The following is a 22,794-nucleotide window of genomic DNA, read 5'->3' as shown; positions in this document are numbered from 1 at the left end:
GATAAATTAATGAAAAAAGGAAAACCTAGATCCTAGGTTCAAAAATCTAATGATTAAATCAAAGAAGAAAGTTAAAGGTGTTTTCAGAACCCCTTTATTAGGAAGTCATATAATCGGAGCTAGTCCTTTTCAGTCTCTTGACTAGACATTAAAATGATTAGATTTAAAGCCTTCGCTGAGATTGTGTCTCCTTCACTTTTTGCATGAGATAGGAAAAAACCAAAACAAAACTGTAGACTTGTCAGGCAGACCCACGACTAAGTCTTTTGGCATCCTAGCAATTCAAATAGGAACTAGGGCTTCTCATGGCACACCTGTAAGCACTCAAGGACAACAAGTAGCACTCAGAAAGACAAAGACATTTTGCCTACTTCTCTAAATATACAAGACGTTGAAAAGTTACCATCTAGAATAAAAAGCAAGACGTAAACTCATAAGCACCAAGTAGAAAGTCTTCAAAAGGAAGTCTCTTATGTTGAAAAACAGATCAATCTCCTATTGTAGGCAAGAGAATATGTAAAACTCCATAAATTACATTTTAATCATCCAAATAGACAAAGTTTTTGGCACTACTTTAAGCGTTTTTCAAAGTAGGTATGGTTTCAGTTGGACTGTCATATTTCTCTACTCCATTATTTTCTAAAGCAGGAAGTACCATATTTAACTTTATAACTAATAATTCTTCAGCTATTACTCCAAAAGTTGTGTTTAGTCACAATGCCGACAACAGGATTCTAGTTGTAGTTATAGCCCATAAAGGTTTATAACAAAATGTTGTCTCTCTTGTCTATCAGATATGACTGAATTGTTGGTGGCTGGAGTTGAAATCACATACAGTCAACTACATTATTGGATCCATGACCAACATCTCGAATTTGGTTAGTTAAACAGGCACACACAGCGACACCTGCTCCAGCTCTGCAGTGAGACACAGATCCAACAAGCTCCCATCTGAAAAATCAGAAAAGGAAGAATATTATCTTAAAACAAAGTATAATTTAGTCAAAACAATGAATGACAAAAATTCCTAATTACAAGACAAGTTTTAAAAGACAGCAAGCATCCAAAGGAAAGGAAAAGATTCTAGTTTTATATTAACAACTATGATCATCAGTATAGCAGTCTCCCAGGTCTCTAAGCCTTTACTTTCTATGGTTCCAGTTTTTAGTATTAAACCACAGTAATGAAAAATATTAAGTATAAAATCACAGAAATAAGACAATAGATAAGCTTCAACTTGCATACAGTTCTAAGTAGTGATGAAATGTCATGTGAACCCATTCTGTCTTGCTTGGACATCAATCAGTTCTCAATCCAATGTATCTATTCTGTAGATGCTACCTTCTCATAAGGCACTTGATATGATAACATCTATCCTCTGGTGGTCTCACAGTGCACATCTTTATTTTACTTAATAATAATCATTCAAAGCACAAGACCAGATACTGACGATTTTATTACTGTATGCTATTATTGTTGTTTTATTTTATTTAGTTACCATTGTTACTGTGGCTAATTTACAAATCACATTAAAGCACAGTATGTATGTATGTATGTATAGAAAAAATATAGTATATAGTACACATAAAGTTTGTGACTCAGGCATTACAGGGGACTGGTGTCTTGGAAGATATCCATGGATAAAAGAGGACTACTCTATTTTAACACTCTTTTCATGTAATAAACTATTAAAACAGAGAACACATTACTTACTTATTTAGCACTGGATCAAATGCTTCTACTGTATTCAAGTATGCATTGCCATTATGGCCACCAACAGCAAAAATTTTGCCCATCACTGTTGCAATCCCTACTCCCCCCCTGGGAGTGGTAAGTGCTGCCACATAATCCCACTTGTTGCTTCGGGGGTCATACCGCTCAACTGAATTTAGAGGAGAATTATCATCAAAACCACCTATGTAAAGAAATATTTTGAAAATAGCATTATACTTTATAGAAAGTGACTTCTAAATCTCAAGTCAATAGCTTCTATAATGTAATTTTTCAAACCTGTTTTAGAATAGTTTAGAAAAAATCCCAACACCGATCTACTACCAATAAGTACTATTTACCTTTATTTGACTTCAACTTCATTTGACCTAAAAAACTTAAAGTGGAAAACATTGGAGGAGCTGTATCTGAGCAATAGTTGGTATAATTTTTTCCTTGGTCAAGAGCAAATAGGTTGAAGTTCCTTCTCTGTGCATTTTATTTTTTAATAGTAAGACTTAAAAAGGAAATTTATCTAACCTATCTGTCTATCTCTATATAATGACTTATCCAGGTATAAAAAAAAAAAACTAGTTGTTTCCTTTAATACTCTTATTGGCAATATGACAGAGATGTTGATCTAACAGTTTAATATAATCCTGAGGAATACATATATATATGTATATATATTATATATAATGACTTAGTGCTCTCTTGCACACAACTGGCACTCTACCACTGGAGTCATACCTCTAGCCCAGCTTTTTGGCTGATTAATTGGAGATGGAATCACTTGGACTTTTCTGTTCTGACTAGCTCTGAACCATGATCCTCCCACTCAGCCTCCGGAGTGACTAGGATTACAGCCCCTGGCTCCTAGCTAACAATGCATTGTGCTTTGTTGTTGTTTTTGCCAGTCCTGGGGCTTAGACTCAGGGCCCCGAGCACTGTCCTTGGCTTCTTTCTTGCTCAAGACTTTCAGATTTTTGCTGGTTAATGGGAGATAAGAGTATCTCACAGACTTTCTTGCCTGGGCTGTTTTCAAACCTCAGTCCTTACATTTTAGCCTCCCGAATAGCTAAAATTATAGGTGTGAGCCACCAGTGCTCAGCTCTGATAAGTTTTTACAAATGTATCATCACAACTATCACAACTATAATATTTTTCATCATAAAAAGAGTGATAACTGCTGGGCACCAGTAGCTCACACTTGTAATCCTAGCTATTCAAGAGGCTGAGATCTGAGGATCATGTTTCAGCCGGCTTAGGCATGAAAAGTCTGTTAGTCTTTTTATCTCCAATTAATCACCAAAAAGGCAGAAGTGCAGCTGTTGTACAAGTGGTGGAGCACTAGCCTTGTGAACAAAAAAGAAAAAGCTCAAAGATAACACAAAGGCCCTGAGTTTAAGTCTCAGGAGCTGTAAAAATAAAAAGTTAAACCTAAATATAAAAGATGAAGTTTTAAATAAAATAGCATCAATGTCATAAACGTTAAGCTTAAGAATTCAAAAAAACATCTTAGGACTAACTCCACTAAAGGACCAATACAAAAGAACATTTGTTGTTGTGTTGTATTTGTCATTGTATATCCTGATATATTTAAACTAGAGAAATACCATCCACTCACCAACAACATATAAACAGCCATGAAGCTCACTAACTCCATTGCCTGCTCTTCGTTGACCCATTTCTTTAACTTCTATCCATTTATCCAGATGTGGGTCATACCTCTCCACACTCGATAAAGAAGCCACTCCATCATTGCCACCCACTGCATAAACATGGTTCTGAATGGAGAAAAGTGAGAAAAACATCACATCAGATTTTGAATTGATTTATGTACGGCCCTAACAATGGACCAGAATGTGTAAGAATGTAGAAGTTCATGAAATATGTGGCAACTATAATCAGTAGTTGCAGGCTGGTGGTAAGAATATACATTAGAGCATTCTTAAGTTTATTACAGATGTGATGAATGCAATTCAAAGTGCTTTGTTGCTGTACAACTTACAACTAGAGCCACAGAGCCAACTCCTCCACGGGGAGTATTCATTGGTGCCACTGTACTCCACTGATCAGATTCGATGTCATATCTCTCCACATCATTGAAGCAGGTATTGTCATCTAACCCTCCAATTGCATAAATTGGGCCTCCTAAGGAGGCTAAGGCAATTCCTCGCCTGTAAAAACAATAAGACATCTTTCAGCATCTGAGTTTTTTCCCAAGAAAAAGGAAGCAAAGAAAACTGTGCTAATGTAAGTCATTTATCATAGTAACCTTCAAAGAGTACAGTTTGTTTCCATTACTTTTAGACTGATCAAAGCTTTTGAAGAGATGGTATTACTGTTACCAAAATTTGTTAACTGTGAGTGAATAGTTCCCTTAAAGTTGTATAGTGTACAGCCTTCACAAGCTATTTTTTAGTTTTTTATTGTTATTATAAAGGTGATGTATAGAGGGATTACAGTTATATAAGTCAGGTAATGAATTATATTTCTTTTTGGACAGTGTCACCTCTTTCCTTGCTCTAGCTCAGTTTTTCCTGTCCTACACAAGCTAATGTAAACTTGCTTTAAACTGTCTTTGTTGTTTTGTTAGTTCATTTGTTTTGGTGCTGGCAATTAAACCCAGGCATTCTGCATGCTCAGCATACAGTCTACCAGTGAGCAATACCCCCACGCTAAACTAAAATCAAATAAAGTAAAACCCAATGAAATAGTAATAAGTAGTCCATAATATTCCATTTGTAAATACACAGTTGCATCTGCTGTATAGGTCCAAAGGCAGCCTCCACTCTGAACTGAGGTAGCTTCACAGCTCATTTTGTTGCTTGCTTTGACTATACTACTACAGAAGAGAATAGTAATCTTTTCCTTTACAAGCTTCACAAGCACCAGCTATTACCTCTCGACTGCCTTTTTCTGAGACATTTATTTTGTTTTCAGAGATTTAGTTCTTATTTAAAAAGCTAAATGATTACTATTGTGATCAGAAGAAAAATCTGTTTCTTAAAGAATACATTGTACTAATCAAATATTGAATTCCTTAAAAACTATTGTCTGTCACTAATTTGGTTGCCAAATAATGTACCTTATATATCTTAACTATTTCTTCTTCATCTGAGGCAAAGACTCAAGTATAACAATGCCTGGCTCATATCTAGTGCTAAATATTCTCACCGGTTGATTATCTCTCATCTGAAATAATTTGAAACAAAATTCTGGAGTTTGGGATAGCTTCATAGACTTTACCCAAAAAATTGAAATTAATTTGACTCTTCTTGAAAGCTAGCAATAAAAAATTTCCATTTAAAAGCAAACTCAATTTCAGACTTCTAGAATAGTAACACACAAATCTGTAACAGAGAAAGTGAGTATGCCAGACATTCTAACTCCATATATATCAGAGTGTCCTAGGAAGGAATTACCTCATCATTCATTTACAGTCTCCTTAACCTCGGTCCTCTGAAGTATAAAGCTATGACTTACAAAATGCATGGTTAGAAACTTCCAAGTCTGTGTAAATACGTGAACAGCTATGTAAGATGTTAATGTATAGGAAGCTGGGTGAAAGGTAGGTTCAAAGTAGGTACTCTTTATCTTGGCACTATTGGCATTTGGGGTCAGATAGTGCTTTGATGTAGAAGGCTGTCCTGTACATTATAAGACAACAAGAAAAAATATTTTTGCTGAGAACCACTAGTACACAGAAGTGTTACTACTTTTGCAGCTTTTCTGAAAGAAATGTTTAGTTTTTTTAAAGTAATGCTGGTCGGGTACAGTGGCTTATATCTACGATCCTAACGACCTGGGAAACAGAGACCAGGACAATCCCTTTCCAGCCAGCCTGGACGAAAAATTAGCAAGATTTCATCTCAACCAGGAAACCAAGTGAGATGGCATATATCAGTGAGGTCTAGCTATGCAAGAAGCCTAGGTAAAAAGAGAAACCCTTCTTGAAAAATAACTAAAAAGAAATAGGATGGGGTCATAGCTCATGAGTTCAAATTCCAGGACTGGCAAAAAAGAAAGAAAAAACAATGTTCAATTAAAAGTTGTAACTAATGATACTATATGCTAAAATACCATTTCAGGCTTTAAAAACAAAAATGCCATAAGAAAACATCACATTGAACTGTTTAACAAAATTTGTTTGAGAAAGTAAAGTTTCTAAAATTAGAGAAAAATGGAAAAGTAAGTCCTTTTAATATTAAGACCATTAATTTCCCTTCCCACCTAAGACCCAATACACTTCCATGCTCTGCTACCTCTTTGTATTCATTGATGCCTTCATCATCCACTTGTTTGTGAGAGGATCAAACATCTCCATACTACCTAAATGTTCATTTCCGTCATGTCCACCTACTGCATACACTTTGCCTGTCAAATAAAGAAGTACTCCTATGTGATTCCAAGCAGAGAAATAGTAATGCTATATGTACATAAATAATATACAATTAGAATGTCATGACAAATTGACTTAACAACTTCTATTCTGTTCAATATTACTATCAATGTCATTTCAATAGTTAAATGAAAACCAAAGTAAGCTTAACCTTCAGTTCTATAATTACTTAAATGCTTTCAAACACTAATTTCTTGGGCTTCCTAACTTTTTATTACATAGATTAAATCATTATTCATGGTTTCAAAAATGCTTACAAAAGTGGAAATATGCTTATAACATGTAAATAAATATAAAACTATAATCAACCTTGTAAATGAAATGAAAATACAGAGAAAATGGAAATTATGTCACTAAAGTGTTAATTGTAACTACTTTTAAGCACTGTGTTATAGATGAGAAAATCAGCATTTGTGTACTTACATAATCGGGAAAATGATACTTAAATGTTTCTATTCATTTTTAGTTAAAATCTCATTTTAGTAGTAATAATTTGGTATTGAACAAGCTATATATACTTGTAATTTGAATTCAATAAAAATTTTCCTTACTTTGATTTTTTTTAAATATAAACTCAGAATTTACATATTTATTTATTTTGTGATGAGAATTGAACTCAGGGCCTTTGGGCATGCAAGGTACTTAAGTGCTTACTACTGAACTTCATATTTAGCTGTTGTTTTTCTTGAGAACAGGGTCTGCCTGTGTACTACAGGCAGGCTTCAAATTTGCAACTCATTTGCCTCTCCCTCCTGGGTGCTGGGATTACAAGTGTGAACCACCAGACCTGGTTGGAAGAGTTTAATTCATCACATCCCTTTTCTTGCTATACATCTCTGTATTTATATCACTTCTAACGGGTTATACCATGAATATCTGTGGGCACAAAGGACATAAATAACCATTACCCAAGTATTTTTATTGGCATCACAAAATTTAGCAATTTTCTTCTTCTTCTTTTTTTTTTTTTTGGCCAGTCCTGGCTTCTTTTTGCTCAAGGTTAGCACTCTGCCACTTCTGGCCATTTTCTGTATATGTGGTGCTGGGGAATTGAACCCAGGGCCTCATGTATACGGGGCAAGCACTCTTGCCACTAGGCCATATCCCCAGCCCCAGCAATTTTCTTCTTTATAGAAGAACAAGAACACTGCAATCATGTGATATGATTTTATGCAGTAGTATACCCACCTTCTACAGAGATTACACCTACATGTCGCCTTCGGCTATTCATTTCTGGTCCAAAGAACCAACTGTTCTTGTTGATAGAATAGCATTCAATACTCCTAAAAGGGTCACCGGATCCACCTCGACCACCAACACAGAAAAGCACACCTAAAGGTAAAGGCACAAGACAAAAATGAAAACTTTATTACTTAGTATGGAAAAATATTTAGCAGTCAAAATGTTGAGTTATGGGCTGGGGATATAGCCTAGTGGCAAGAGTGCCTGCCTCGGATACACGAGGCCCTAGGTTCGATTCCCCAGCACCACATATACCGAAAATAACGGCCAAAAGCGGTGCTGTGGCTCAAGTGGCAGAGTGCTAGCCTTGAGCGGGAAGAAGCCAGGGACAGTGCTCAGGCCCTGAGTCCAAGGCCCAGGACTGGCCAAAAAAAAAAAAAAAATGTTGAGTTATGGGCTGGGGATATGGCCTAGTGGCAAGAGTGCTTGCCTCGTATACATGAGGCCCTGGGTTCAATTCCCCAGCACCACATATACAGAAAATGGCCAGAAGTGGTGCTGTGGCTCAAGTGGCAGAGTGCTAGCCTTGAGCAAAAAGAAGCCAGGGACAGTGCTCAGGCCCTGAGTCCAAGCTCCAGAACTGGCAAAATAAATAAATAAATAAATAAAATGTTGAGTTATAGTTGAAAAATGACTTCTTTGGATAATTAATATTCAGTGTGATGTTACTAGACCTCTACTTTTCTTTCCTTCTCTTTAGTTGAACTTTTCAAATAATAAGATACATTAACTACCTCTTGTAGCTAACATCCCAAGACAGTATAGTTTATAACTTCATTACTCAGTAAATCTGCTCTTGCTAAAGTCCTAACAAACTCAATCCATTTCTAAATTATTTCTTATTGAGCACAAATGTAACATTTGATATACTGATAACCCTGGGTTTTTCTTTTTAGAAATTCCTTACTTTCTTGTTGTCTCTAATATGAAAGCCTCCTTCTGTCTCCCCCTTTTGATGTGTGTGTGTGTATGCGCATGCACACATGTGCACGTGCCCTGGTCCTGCAGCTTGAACTCAGGGCCTACGTGCTGTCCTTGAGCTTTTATGCTCAAAGCTAGCTCATTACCTCTTGAGCCACACTCCACCTTGGCATTTGGGGTGGGGGGGGTGGAAGGGTAGTTAACTGGAGGCAAGAATATCACAGACTTTCCAGGCTGGCTTTGAACCTCAATCCTCAGATCTCAGCCTCCTGAGACGTTAGGATTATAGGCATGAGCCACCAGCACCCTGACCTATGTTTTGTTCTTAGTTCACAAACTTTATGCTTTCTGTGGATCTTCCAATCCACATTTCTAAGGCACATGTCCCACAGATGTCTCACATCTAGGACAGTCAAAACAAAGTCTCTCCTAACCTACCTAAACCTCTTCTTTTCCTTCAGTGTCACACCTCTGCCTCTCTATTATCACTGCTACTATCTTAGTCATAGTATTGCAAGATCTTGTCATCTGTTATCATTTACAAGATATTTTGCTTTCAGATTATCAACAGCTTTCTACTACTTCCATTTAAAAACTTAAGTGAATACCACTTAATTATACATTTAAAAATGATGAAAATGAGCTGGACACTAGTGGGCTCACTCCTATATCCTAGCTAACTCAGGAGGCTGAGATCCAAGGATTGTGGTTTGAAGCCAGTCCAGGCAGGAAAGTCTGTTGAGACTATTGTTTTCAATAAACTACTCAAAAAAGCTGGAAGTGGCTCTGTGGCTCAAATGTAGAGCATTAGCCCTGAGCAAAAAAGCAGCTCAGGGACAGCGCCCAGGCCTAGAGCTCAAGTTGCAGGACCAGAAAAAAAAGATGAAAATGATAAATGTTATGCTATATAACTGGGGGAAAAAAAACCCATTTAACTTCAGTGTGATTCAGCTCCAACCCAGATTGGCCACTTCTACCACTTGGAAAAGGCTTACAATGTAAAGCCTGAGGATTGAGGATGTAGCTCAGTGGTAGAGTGGTTGCCTAGCATTCATAAGGCCCTGGGTTTGATCCTCAGCACCACATACACAGAAAAGGTAAAGCCTTAGCACAGCATGCAGTCCTTTCAGGATATATCTGGTCTACTGCAGTGTTCCAAGTCTCTTTCTTTGGTGTTCCCATAGTAACTCTGGCACTATTCATTTACTTAGCACTCTACTGAAATGATCTATATTGAAATAAAATAACTGTAAGACAATTATCACCAGTTTAAACTAGGTAATGTTTGTGAATTAGGTATTTATATATAACAGGGACTAGCATAATGCCTGGCATGTTCTAGGCAAGGCATTCAAGAAACATAAAACAGATTTTTTCCCTGACATTCAGAAGAACATCTATTTATTATTCAAAACTAAGGCTGAAGTTTACTTTCTTTTTAAAACCTTTCCTTACCATTCCAAGGTAAAAATGATCATTCTTTTCTTTGAGCATCCCACAATACCTTGTGATTACCAAAGTACCCACAAATACTGGATTTCATTTATTTATTCCAATGTCTATTTCCCTATACTAGGCTGCAGTTCTATCAAAATAGAGTTGTCTATTTGCATTTCTAATGCCTATCTCCGAGCTGGTCATTTAATGTTCGATGAACGACTGAATAAATGAATGAACATAACAGTTTGTGCTATCTTTCCCAACTAATTCAAAGTAAGTCAGAGAAACTTAAAATGGGAAGAGACCTTAAGGATCATGAAAATTGGGTGAAATGACCTACTATAAGGAGCTATCTCAAAAACAAAATTTTCAAAATGGGGAGCATTTAGGGTCATGGCTGAAATGTAATAGTGCTGTCTTAACATGCTCAAGGTACTGGGTTCAATCTCAAGTACTGACACACATACACAAACACACACAAAACAAACCCCACATCATCAAGTTGTTTATAAACTGAACCTTGAAAAATAAAAAATTACAGATAATTAATGGTGCTACTGGTACCGTGATCCCAGAATGTTATCTTAATCTTTATTTAAGTAAAACCAATACTTCAGTTATAGATCATCATGGAACACATGGAAGAAAAAATAAGATGGAGGGCTGGGAATATGGCCTAGTGGCAAGAGTGCTTGCCTCTTACACATGAAGCTCTCAGTTCGATTCCCCAGCACCACATATATGGAAAACGGCCAGAAGCGGCGCTGTGGCTCAGGTGGCAAAGTGCTAGCCTTGAGCGGGAAGAAGCCAGGGATGGTGCTCAGGCCCTGAGTCCAAGGCCCAGGACTGCCTCCCCACCCCCCCAAAAAAAGAAAAAAGAAGATGGAAATAAAAGTATCAGGATGCAAAATCCTTTCTGTACCACTTTTCTGTATGGTCTTAGCATACTCTTAACCCCTTTGTTAAAATCAACTAAAGTTCTTCTAATCATGTGAGACCACAAATATTAGCATCTAGCATACTTTGTTTTACAATCTATACTGTTGACATGTTACATTCAAATCTGGATTTGAAAGAAGCCTGCCTAGCATGCTCTCCCTGATATGTGGAAGTTAGATATAAAATGTACTGGTATATGACAAACTACACCAGATTCTGGATACTCACATATAGTGAGACAAAAAGAGGATAGTTTTGAAAAGAATCACAAAGGTGTAATACCCAAGTGCCTCTTCATGTGTATATGAGATAACATGCATACTGAAACAAAATTCAAAGATATGGAAACAAGGGACTTTTTCTTAATTTGGTTTTTTTCCCCTGACGATTCTCTATCCTTTACCTTATATATGGTGCGTGCACGTGCACATCTGTGGGAGCATGGGGGGAGGGACCAGAAACAGAGGAAAGGGGGTGGAAAAGCGCAGCAGTGGAGTGCACCGGACATTGATGTAGGTAAACTATGTAACCCCGTGGGTGGAGATGGGAGGGAGGGAATGGGAGAGAATGAGGGAACAGGTAACGCCACACATGGAAATGTAATCCCACTGTGTATCCACTCTAAAATAATAAATTTTTTTTTCTTTTTTTTTTCTTTTTTTTTTTTTTGCCAGTCCTGGGGCTTGGACTCAGGGCCTGAGCACTGTCCCTGGCTTCTTTTTGCTCAAGGCTAGCACTCTGCCACTTGAGCCACAGCGCCACTTCTGGCCATTTTCTGTATATGTGGTGCTGGGGAATCGAACCCAGGGCCTCATGTATATGAGGCAGGCACTCTTGCCACTAGGCCATATCCCCAGCCCTAAAATAATAAATTTTTTTAAAAAAGAGCCTGCCTAGCTTACAAGACCATGTGTTTGATCCTCAGCACCAAACAAAATGAACAAAAACTATTGTATTTATAAACAAGTACTGCCTTTCGTTCTTGCAGTTAGACTATTTCATGGATCTCATTACTAACTGTATTAGCAGCAAATATGTTCAGAATTCCTTTTTTTTTTTTCTTTTGGCCAGTCCTGGGGCTTGGACTCAGGGCCTGAGCACTGTCCCTGGCTTCTTTATTTTTGCTCAAAGCTAGCACTCTGCCACTTAAGCCACAGCGCCACTTCTGGCCGTTTTCTGTATATGTGGTGCTGGGGAATCGAACCCAGGGCCTCATGTATACGAGGCAGGCACTCTTGCCACTAGGCCATATCCCCAGCCCAGAATTCCTTTTCTAAATTTTTTTATTATGAAAGTGATATACAGAGCAGTTACAATTACCCACTACTCATTATCTAAGTCAGGTAATGAGTACACTTTAGTTTGGACAATGTTCCTCCTTCCCTTGCTCTCTCCCAGTTCTTCCCTTTCAAAATTCCTCTGGCTAAATAACTAGACCTTATTTATATTCTCTCATCCCTCAAATATTTTTATAAGTATAAAAAAGGAAACAACATCAGTTATTTTCTTGGGAAAATACAAAGCCCCCAAAACTGGAAAAAAAAAAAGGCAAATGTACATTCTTCCTAAAAGATAGGAGCTTTAGATTTTAAGTGTTTAATTTGGTTCATTAGACAACTGTCAGACTAATTTTGCATCTTTATTTGGTAAAATGAAGAAAAAAAATATTGCTGGGCGCCAGTGGCTCACGCACACCTGTGGTCCTTGGTACTCAGGAGGCTGAGATCTGAGGATTGCAGTTCAAAGCCAGGCAGGGCAGGAAAGCCCATGAGACTCATCTCCAGTTAACCACCAGAAAACCAGAAGCAGCACTGTGGCTCAAAGTGGTAGAGCACTAGCCTTGAGCGAAAAGGCTCAGGAACACACCCAAGCCTTGAGTTCAAGTCCCATAACCAACGGAAGAAGAAAAAAAAACCCAAAACATCCAAATATTTAAATATGTAATCTGTGTCAAGCACCATACTTGTACTAGGAATAAAAATTAAAGTAGCTGTACTCCTCTTTGGAAGAACTCAAGACATGGCAAGTAAATGGGTAACAATGCAACGTAGTAAAAGAATTTCTTCAAAGTACTCTAAAGGCATAACAGAAAACCTAATTCTACCTATAAGAATCATGAAGGTCTCAAAGGAAGAGAAACTTAAGTAGTCTCTTCAAATTGTATAGGATTGGTTTTGTTTTGTTTAAAAAGCTTACTGGCTGGGCACCTGTGAGTCATTTCTACAACCCTAGTTAGTTAGGAGGCGGAAATCTAAGGATTATTGTTGAAAGCTAGCCCAGAAAGAAAAGTATGAGACTCTTACCTCCAGTTAACCACCAAAAAATCACAAGTACAGCTGTGGCTCAAGTGCAAGAGCATCAGCCTTGTGCAAAAGAGCTAAGGACAATGTCCAGGTCCTGAGTTCAAGCCCTGGTACCAACACTTTAAAAAAAAAAAAAGAGCTTACTGGAGCTAGGCATATCGTACATGCCTGTAATCCCAGAACCTGGGTGGTTATAGCAGGTAAGCTTGAGACCAGTTTGGGCTACATAATGAGAACCTGTTTCAAAAGAGAGGGAGGGAAGAAAGGAGAGAGAGAGAGGGGGAGGAAGAGGAAGGGAGGGAGGGAGGGAAGAAGGGAGAGAGGGAGACTACCACCTTAATTGGTGAAACTATCTATATTTACTAAGAATTACATACACCTTTATATACACACATATACACACACTTGCCAATTATTACTTTGAGGCAATCAGATGTTAATTATCTTACAGTTAAGTTTGGGCATACACAAACAACCATTAACTACATCAAAGATCCTCCCAAAGGAACTGAAAAAAAAAGGGGTAATTACCAGCTGTATGCTTCCTTGGAGTGGTCCGAACAGAGTATTCAAAGTCAGGTATGGCTCTGCTACTTAGATGAAGGTGGTAATTTCTTGCTTCATCCAATAGATCTCTACATTTTAGATTTTGCTTGACAATCTGTTCTTTTGCTACAACACCCATAAGAAATTCAACTGGTAATAATGGCAGACGGACCTAAGAACATGAAGAATCATGTTAAACATTTAAATAGTAATGGTTTATTCTCCACATTTATTGTAGATTTAAAAAATTTCTCTGTGTAAGTGTATGTGTGTGTGTGTGCTCAGACACGCGCACACACATTGATAGTGGGACTTCAACTCAGGGCCTAACACTCTGGCTTAGCTTTTTCTCTCAAGACTCTAACACTTGAACCACACTTCCACTTCTGGCATTTTGGTGGCTAGTTGGGAGATTAGTCTTTTTAAATCTGATTTGTCTGCTCAGACTGACTTTGAACTAATTATATCTTCAGATTTCAGCCTCCTAAGTAGCTATGATTACAAGCATGAGCTACCAGGGCTTGGACTCTTTCAAAAACTTATCTAGGGCTAGGGGATGTATACAGCTCACATACAGCATTTGTCCACCATGTGTAAGGTCCTGGATTTAATCCCCAGCACTACAAAAACACAAACAATCCCAGCATGAGGGTAGACATCTATAATCCCAGCTTCTTAGGAGGCAGAGACAGAAGGATTTTGAGTTCAAGACCAGCCAGCAAAAGTTAGCAAGACTGTATCTTAAAAACAAGCTAGGACCTGGCAGCTCATGCTTGTAATCCTAGCTACTCAGGAGTCTGAGATCTGACGATCATGGTTCAAATTCAGCTCAGGCAGGAAAGTTTGTGGGACTCATCTCCAATTAAGTACCAAAAAGCCAAAAGTGGAGCTGTAGCTCAATAGAGTGTTAGTCTTGAGCAAAAAAAAAAAAACTCACGGACAATGGCCAGGCCCTGAATTCATGCCCAAGAACCAGCACCAAAAAAGGTGCAAAATAGAGAGCTGGGGACAGTTGCTTATACTTGTAATTCTACCTACTCAGTATATTTAAAAGCAGGTTCAAGGATGGCCTAATAAAGAGTTCCAGAGACCCCTAACCACTAAAAGGTTAAGTGTAGTTGTACATGCTTGCCATCTTAGCTATCTGAGCAGTGTCCAAGCTAGCCTGGGCAAAAGCATGACCCTATTTGAAAAATAATGAAAGCACAAAGCACTAAAGGCCTGGCTTAAGTGGTAAAGTGCTTTCCTAGAAAGCATGAGGCCCTGAGTTCAAACTCCACTATTGTCAAAACAACAACAACAAAAATCTGGGCTGGGCACCAGTACCTCACACCTATAATCCTAACTACTCAGGAGGCTGAGATCTGAGGATCATAGTTCCAAGCCAGCCCAGGCAGGAAAGTCCATGAGATTCTCATCTCCAATAAACTGCTCAGAAAAGGCCAGACATTTCTGTAGCTCAAGGGTAGAGCCCTAGTCTTGAGCACAAAAAAGCTTAGAGACAGTGCCCAGACCCTGAGTTCAAGCCCCAGGACTATCCCCAAAAAAAGAAAAGAAAAAAATCTATGAAACAGGGCTGGGAATGTGTCTTAGAGGTAGAGTATTTGCCTAGTATGCATGAGGCCCTGGGTTTCATTCCTCAGTACCTATAAACAAAAAAAAAGTTAAAAAGTTAAAAATATATATGAAGCAAAATGGCAATGTGGCTCAGTGCTGATACATACTTGACAGGTATGCTTGAGGTCATGGGTTTGATTCCTAGTACTAAAAAAATTGTAATTATAATCATACTTTGAAAAGATTTACTTTCTCTACCTGTAAACATCTAAAATGATAACACTGGTAATTATAAGCAATCTTGTATTTAATATCTACCTGTAAAAGTTGATAATACTATTAAGAAATTTTTATTAAGGACTGGCATGATTATCAAGTGCTTTTATCAAGTGCAAGGTTTTCATAAAGTATTTAACTTTGAAAGACTGAGAAATAACATTCCTCTTGTAAGTAGCACCATTGTAATTCTGAATACATAAAAGGCAAGGGAAAATAAGAGATGTAGAGGAGAGTAGGTAGAGGAAAGGTGAAGAGAGGGAGAGAAAACAAAGGACAAAACAAGACACAGAGCCTACAGGGCCTAGTCATTACTTCCTCATCTGTGTTTCACCCCACCTTGACAACTTCATAACAGCAATTAACTCGTTTTTGAGGTTCAAAAAAGCGAAGTTATGATGAGGGAAGAAAATGGAAAGTGATGTTTAATGAGTTTTTCCAAGCTAAATCTATATGCAATAGGAATAGGCACTTGTATTACTACATGATGTTAAAATTTAGAAGTTTCATTATAAAAGAACAGACATAAATTAATTACTGTAGAGAAAATTCCTTATAACCATTTCTAGTAGCATATTCAATATATTTTTTGAAGGAATATTTTCTTCTTCTTTTTTTTTTTTTTTGCCAGTCCTGGGCCTTGGACTCAGGGCCTGAGCACTGTCCCTGGCTTCTCTTTGCTCAAGGCTAGCACTCTGCCACTTGAGTCACAGCGCCACTTCTGGCCATTGGTGCTGGGGAATCGAACCCAGGGCCTCAAGTATACAAGGCAAGCGCTCTTGCCACTAGGCCATATCCCCAGACCCAGGAATATTTTCAATATACAGATTAAAATTCATTCAGATGTAGCTGGGGCCTAGCTTCTCAGGAGGCTGAGTTCTGAGTATTGAGGGTCAAAGCCAGCCCAGGCAGGAAAGTCTGTGAAACCTTTATCTCCAACGAACTACCAAAAAAAATCTGGAAGTGGCTCAAGTGGTAAACTGCCAGCTTTGAGTAAAAAAGCTCAGGGACAGCACCCAGGCCCTGAGTAGCCCCCAAACTAGAACACACACACACACACACACACACACACACACACACACACATACACACATAAAAAATCAAACATGACAAATTTAGATTTACTCTAAAACAGTGCAGGAAGTGAATAGGAAAGTAATAAAGTTATTTTCATCACTATATCTACACTAATGGTTTGTATACTCCTTCAAATGAACGACTTTGTATCAATAAAATATTTATCACCAGGCTGGGAATATGGCCTAGTGGCAAGAGTGCTTGCCTCCTACACATGAAGCTCTCGGTTTGATTCCCCAGCACCACATATATGGAAAACGGCCAGAAGGGGCGCTGTGGCTCAAGTGGCAGAGTGCTAGCCTTGAGCGGGAAGAAGCCAGGGACAGTGCTCAGGCCCTGAGTCCAAGGCCCAGGACTGGCCAAAAAAAAAAAAAAAAAAATCACCTTTACTTTCCATATACAATCTTATTTCAGTCCTACCTGTGCAAGTGTTTCATCCAACCATTTAGAATGATGCTGGGGATTGGCAAGAAGCCACTTGATAGCAGCACTATAGACTTGCTTTTCATTCTCAATATTTAAATCACTGGAGGACAAAAGCTTATGGAGGTGTTGTGGTGACACACTTACAAAGTCTTCACACTCCACCACTTCAGTGAAATGCTCACAGGCATACTGATCTGCCATGTCCATTAGGTCTATTCGATTGTGACTTTCTGCAAAGGCTCTTACTGCCAGGCAATTGGAGGGATGAAAATGTAACTTCATGTATTCACAACAGGCTCTAGCCACCAGTTCAACCTGCAGAATACAGGCTGCATATAAGAGAGGCTGGACGTTGTCAACAGTCAAAGTAAGCCGTGAAGAATAGACAAACTTAACTAAGTCTTCTATTGCATCACCATCAAAATCTCTAATCTCAATCAGTGTTTGTTTGGCTTCAGCCATTTCAGAGAGAAACATGGCTCTGAAGTAGGGAATAACACAAGCCAATACCAGTTTGTGACAAGAGATTAGCTTTGAGCCAACCTGTTGAAAAGAAACCAAAACAGACAGTATCAAAATTAGCCTTGAATCAGCACATAATTTAGACAAGTACTGTTAGTTTCCACATTAACTCTCTTAACATTTGTGAAGTAATGTAAAACTAAATAAACAGCAAACATCACTGGCACTTATTATATGCCAGGAACTATTTATGCTTTTTTATACCTACTCAACAACTCACTTTTCATTGTCCCAACACCCTATGAACAGGTGCTTTTTTCCTTTTTGGTGCCAGTACTGGGCCTTGAAATTCCAGGCCTCATGCTCTGCCTCAACTCTTTCCCTCACAGCTGGCTGTCTACCACTTGAGCCCCACCTCCACTCGCAGGTTTTTGCTGTTTAATTGGAGATAACTCTTGGGAATTTGTCTGCCCTGGCTGATTCTGAACCTCTATTCCTAAATCGCAGCCTTGAGCCGAGATTTTAGGTTTCAGCCACCAGCATCCAGCAACAAATACTGCTTTTATCTATGATTTATCAATCAGAAACTGAAGCAAAGCTCAAACACACCCACGTTTAGTATTTATTATGAGCTCAATTCAATTTTTTCATTTTAACCTTGAGATAACATTTCATATAAAAGCATTAAAAATAAACATTGAATTCTCGCTAATTTAATTGAAAAACTAGACTGTTCCAATAATATGCCGTTATAAACATTTCATTATTACTAGATCTTTATTCCCATTATTTCCTACGTAATCTATAAAGTGCTATAAAGGATAGGTACAGCTGGGTGTGTAGCAAATACCCATAATCCCAGAACCTAGAGAGCTGGAGCAGGGGGACTTCCAAGGTTGAGACCAACCTGAATCTGAAACTAATTTAGAGAAAAAGAAGGGGGGGAGGGAAGGGGGAACAGGACAGGAGAGGGAAAGGGCAAGGGGAGGAGGAGAGTGAGTGGAGAAAAGGAAGGGGAGGGATGGGGGAGGGGAGAGGAGGACAGGAAGAGAAGGAAACATTTGAGATGTACTTCAAGTATTTGTGTTAAGTTTAGGGTGTTTGCTTACTAAGAAATAGTTGCTAATTTGAAAAATGATTTATCTTTCTTTTATAAACATTAAATGATAAACTTTGGTTTTTGTTTCTCCTGAAATAACAAAAAAATTAAATTTGACAACACATTTTGAATATTAGACAACTGTCATATATTTCAAACTGACTTTATTACATCATTAGAAATGCAATTTAACTCAGAATGTAAAATGTAAAAATATTACATATACCCATAACCATCTACTAAACAAAATGTTTTGTCTTTTAACTTTTTAGAAAACTAATCCTAATCTCTCTTAATCATAGGCTGACAGTAATGATGAGAAATGACTAGTTCACACCTTATACTCCAGTGTAAATAGGTGTACTCATCTGAAATTCTTCTCTAGAAAATTGAGATCAATGTAAATTCTAGTAGATATATACAAAACTTAAATCCTTTATAATTTGCTACTTATTCATCTTATAGTTTGCTATAGTTGCCTTGAACTCAGGGCCTGAGCACTGTCCTTGGCTTCCTTTTGCTCAAGGCTAGCACTCTGGCACTTGAGCCATGGCGCCACTTCTGGCCATTTTCTATATGTGGTGCTGAGGAATCGAACCTAGGGTTTCATGTATACGAAGCAAGCACTCTTGCCACTAGGCCATATTCCCAGCCCCACCCCTATAGTTTTTAAGACATAATCCAAAACAACCTTTTCCTTTCTTATCTCTTCCTTAGGTATTCTAGTGTTACCTAAATATTTACCTCAAGTCTTTTTCTACTACCTTTATGGTTTAACATTTTACATTTAAAACTTCATATCTGAAAATTTTTGGTAATGAATATAGGTTTCTTCTCTTCTTCCTACTTTGTTAGGTACTAAGGATTAAACTCAGGGCCTCCAACATGCTAGAAAAGCACTCTACCTTTGAGTTTCATGTCCAGTTTCTTCTTTTTTTTTTTTTTTTTGTCTGTCATGGGACTTGAACTCAGGGCCTGGACATTGTCCTGAAGCTCTTTTGCTCAAGGCTAGAGCTCTGCCACCTTTGTGTCACAGTACAACTTCCGGTTTTCTGGTAGTTAACTGGAGATAGAGTCTCATGGCTGGGAACTAGTGGCTCACGTCCGTAATCCTAGCTACTCAGGAGGCTGAGATGTGAGGATCACAGTGCAAAGCCAGCCCAGGAAGGAAAGACTGAGATTCATCTTCAATTAACCACCAAAAAAACAGAAGTGTAGCTATGAAACCGGAAGTGTAGCTATGGCTCAAAGTGGCAGAGCGCTAGCCTTGAGCAAAAACACTCAGGGACAGCACGCTGGCCCTGAGTTGAAGCTTCAGGATAAAAAAAAGGTGTACTTCTTGCCAGGCTCTGGTTGGCTCAGACCTGTAATCCTAGCTACTCAGGAGAGTGAGATCTGAGGATGGCAGTTCAAAGACAGACCCAGAAAAGTCTGTGAGATTCTTATCTCCAATTTGATACTGTAGCTCAAGTGGTAGAGTACTAGCCTTGAGCAAAAGGAGCTCAGGGACAGTACTCAGGCCCAGAGTTCAAGCCTCAGAATCTCCCACCCACCAAAAAAACCCCACCAAATCTCCTGAGTAGCAAGGATTATATGCATGAGCCACTAGCACCTGGCTCAGTTTCTTCTTTTAACATCACAGTAATCCAATTTTCCATGCACAATATAATCAATAATGTATGAAAACAGTAATAACTGTAGTAGTACTTTAATTTTTTTCCTGTGAATCTAGAGGTAGGGAACAGATGAAATGGGAAAGAATGACAGAAGGGCTGACTGAATGGGAAGCACCAGACACTCAGATGAACATGTTAAACTTAATCCCCTGGTACAACTTTTTGAAATTCACACAAAAAAATTAAAATGTCCTTTTTGTATAATTTTACTTACAAAATAAACTTATAGTTATGTTTATTTGACAAATGATGTTTAAATTAGATGTCAGCAGTGGGGGATATCCATCGCAGAGGTGATATAAGGCCTAAAAAATCATTTGGGATATGATGGGACAGACATATATGCTTCTCATCAGCTACATGAGGCGATCTGCACTGGTAATTTTGTACGGCCTTTGAATGACACTATCAGTATCTAAATAATCTCTACCCAAAAAAGGCTCCTCACCCTACAGGATCCTCAGATCTCAATGTACTAAGTAGTTTGGATTACAGGCATCAGCCACTGGCTCCTGGCATATTTAATTTTAAATAGAAGTAGAAGTGATCAGGTAGGATCTAGATTCCATTGAGACTGAATCTAAAACATACACAAACATAAAGCTAGGTATATTTTCAAATTTACATCAGCCCCCAAATGGGATCTCAAATCTAAGATGAAACACTCATTTCTAAGATGAAACACTCATTAAAGAGCCTGAAAATATCCTGTGTGTGTGTGTGTATACACAAGTCCCAGGGCTTGAACTCAGGTCCTGGGTGCTGTTCTTGAATTTTTTCATTCAAGGCTAGCACTCTACCAACTTGAGCCACAACTCCATTTCTGGCTCTCTCTCTTCTTTTTTTTTCTTTCTCTCTCTCTCTGCTGGTTCAATAGAGGTAAGTGTCTCATGAACTTGCCTATCTGGGATGGCTTCAAACCACAATCCTCTGATCTCAACATCCTGAGTAATTAAGATTACAGGCATAATCCACCAATGCCTGACTCTGAAAATACCCTTTTGAAAACTATGAGGCTGGGAATGTGCCTTAGTGGCAGAGTGCTTGCCTAGCATGCATGAAGCCCTGGGTTTGATTCCTCCATACCACATAAAAAGAACAAGCTGGAAGTGGTGCTGTGGTAGAGTGTCAGCCTTGAGCAAAAGCAGCTCAGGGACAGTGCCCAGGCCCTGAGTTCAAGCCTCAGAACTGGCTATGTAAGTATATGTGTATATAGATGTGTGTATACACACACACACACACACACACACACACGAAAATGCTATCAGGATTCAGTTTCTAAGCAAATTCTTTGTAAATCTCAAAGACAAAACTACTCTATTGTCACTGTCACTTTGTGACATAACAGTACTATGAAATATAGTACAATTTCCAGAAAAACATTATTTAAACACTCATTTCCCCATCATAACTGTATACATTAATAGCCAGAAAGTTGTTTTCATGTTGATTTTAAAAAGGTACTGTCCCTCTAAAACTCAAATCTGTTTCAAAGGAACTAAATTGTGGGGTTTTTGTTTTTTAGTGCTGGTCCTGGGCTTCAACTCAGAACACTGTGCCTGAACTGTTTTGCTTAAGACTAGCACTCTACCACTTGAGCCATAGCTCCACTTCTGGCTATTTGGGGGTGGTTAATTGGAGATAAGAAATCTCATGGACTTTTCTGCCAGGGATAGCTCTGAACCACGATTCTTAGATCTCAATCTCCTGAGTAGCTAGGATTATAGATATGAGCCACAGAGCCCAGCTAAATGTGGCTATTTCTCTCTCACACACATACAATAAAGAATGTAGTATAAAAATATAACATCAAAAAGAACTGGTATATTGTAAAGATAAAATTTCTGGCTTCAAACTGCAATCCTTAGATCTCAGCCTCCTGAATAGCTAGTATTCACTGGATTAGTTTCTTCTTAAAGTTTGTAATTTCTACATTTTCCCTCTCTGGTATATAAAATTATTAGAGCTAGGCATGGTGGTACACCCTCTAGCTTGGAATGAATGGATTTAGAGCTTTTTTTTACCCTTTGCTTTCTGTGGGAGACACAGATCACCCTTATACATTCATCCTCTCTGGATGATACAGTAGTAACCTTATATGCAGAGAAAGAGATCAGCCTGCCCTAGATACCACAACTGGTATCTTGATCTTCCTGCCTTCAAAACTGAGAAATACAACCAGGTACCTGTGGCTCAGGCCTGTAATTCTAACTACTTAGGAGGCTGAGACCTGAGGATCAATGTTCAAACCAGCCTGAATAGAAACATGCACAAGATTCCATTTCAATGGAATTCCTTTCCAATGATCTCCTGACATAATTAATGAACCCTCTCCCATGTTTCCATAAAAGTACTGCAAAAATGACAAATCACTATATAGTGTTAATGAGCCTAATTCTGGCTAAATTTCAAAAGTCCCTCAAAGGTAAATACAGTATAGCATTCACACTTATTTGTCCTCTCTACTTACTAGGTAAAACCTTAATGAATATTTCCTAAGCAAGTTTATGTTCAATTTGTATATAAACAAAACAAATTATGAGATAACTTTTTCTAGACTGTCCTAAACACAATAATAATCAAAGGAATTATGCTAAAAAGTGAATTTATATAAATAGAAATAAGTTTCAATATAATATGAATCTAGAAAGTGTTTAAACTACTATATTAGCTGTGCTGTGATGATTAAATTCTAAAAGCAGAAGAAATGCTAAA

At 38.2% G+C, this 22,794-nt stretch overlaps 1 protein-coding gene across 8 annotated transcripts in view; it reads right to left on the bottom strand.

The window, feature by feature from the left end:
* Positions 1-22,794, bottom strand: part of Klhl8 (kelch like family member 8) — a 46,304-nt gene that overhangs the window by 3,994 nt on the left and 19,516 nt on the right. For 4 of the 8 annotated variants that reach the window (XM_048364061.1, XM_048364064.1, XM_048364063.1 and 1 more), the window contains 8 exons: positions 16,837-17,385; positions 13,492-13,678; positions 7,304-7,447; positions 5,979-6,090; positions 3,722-3,890; positions 3,338-3,497; positions 1,714-1,915; positions 836-951 (listed from right to left, as the gene is read on the bottom strand). In XM_048364061.1, coding sequence (XP_048220018.1) covers positions 836-951; positions 1,714-1,915; positions 3,338-3,497; positions 3,722-3,890; positions 5,979-6,090; positions 7,304-7,447; positions 13,492-13,678; positions 16,837-17,385 — 1,639 coding nt within the window. Of the gene's footprint in view, positions 1-515; positions 952-1,713; positions 1,916-3,337; positions 3,498-3,721; positions 3,891-5,978; positions 6,091-7,303; positions 7,448-13,491; positions 13,679-16,836; positions 17,386-22,794 lie in introns of those variants that run through there. The other 4 variants (XM_048364066.1, XM_048364065.1, XM_048364067.1 and 1 more) reach the window with 4 other exon arrangements.

This window comes from Perognathus longimembris, chromosome 16 (genome assembly GCF_023159225.1).
Source record: "Perognathus longimembris pacificus isolate PPM17 chromosome 16, ASM2315922v1, whole genome shotgun sequence".
NCBI classification, from domain to species: domain Eukaryota; kingdom Metazoa; phylum Chordata; class Mammalia; order Rodentia; family Heteromyidae; genus Perognathus; species Perognathus longimembris.
This window is presented reverse-complemented; position numbering and strand designations above follow the sequence as displayed.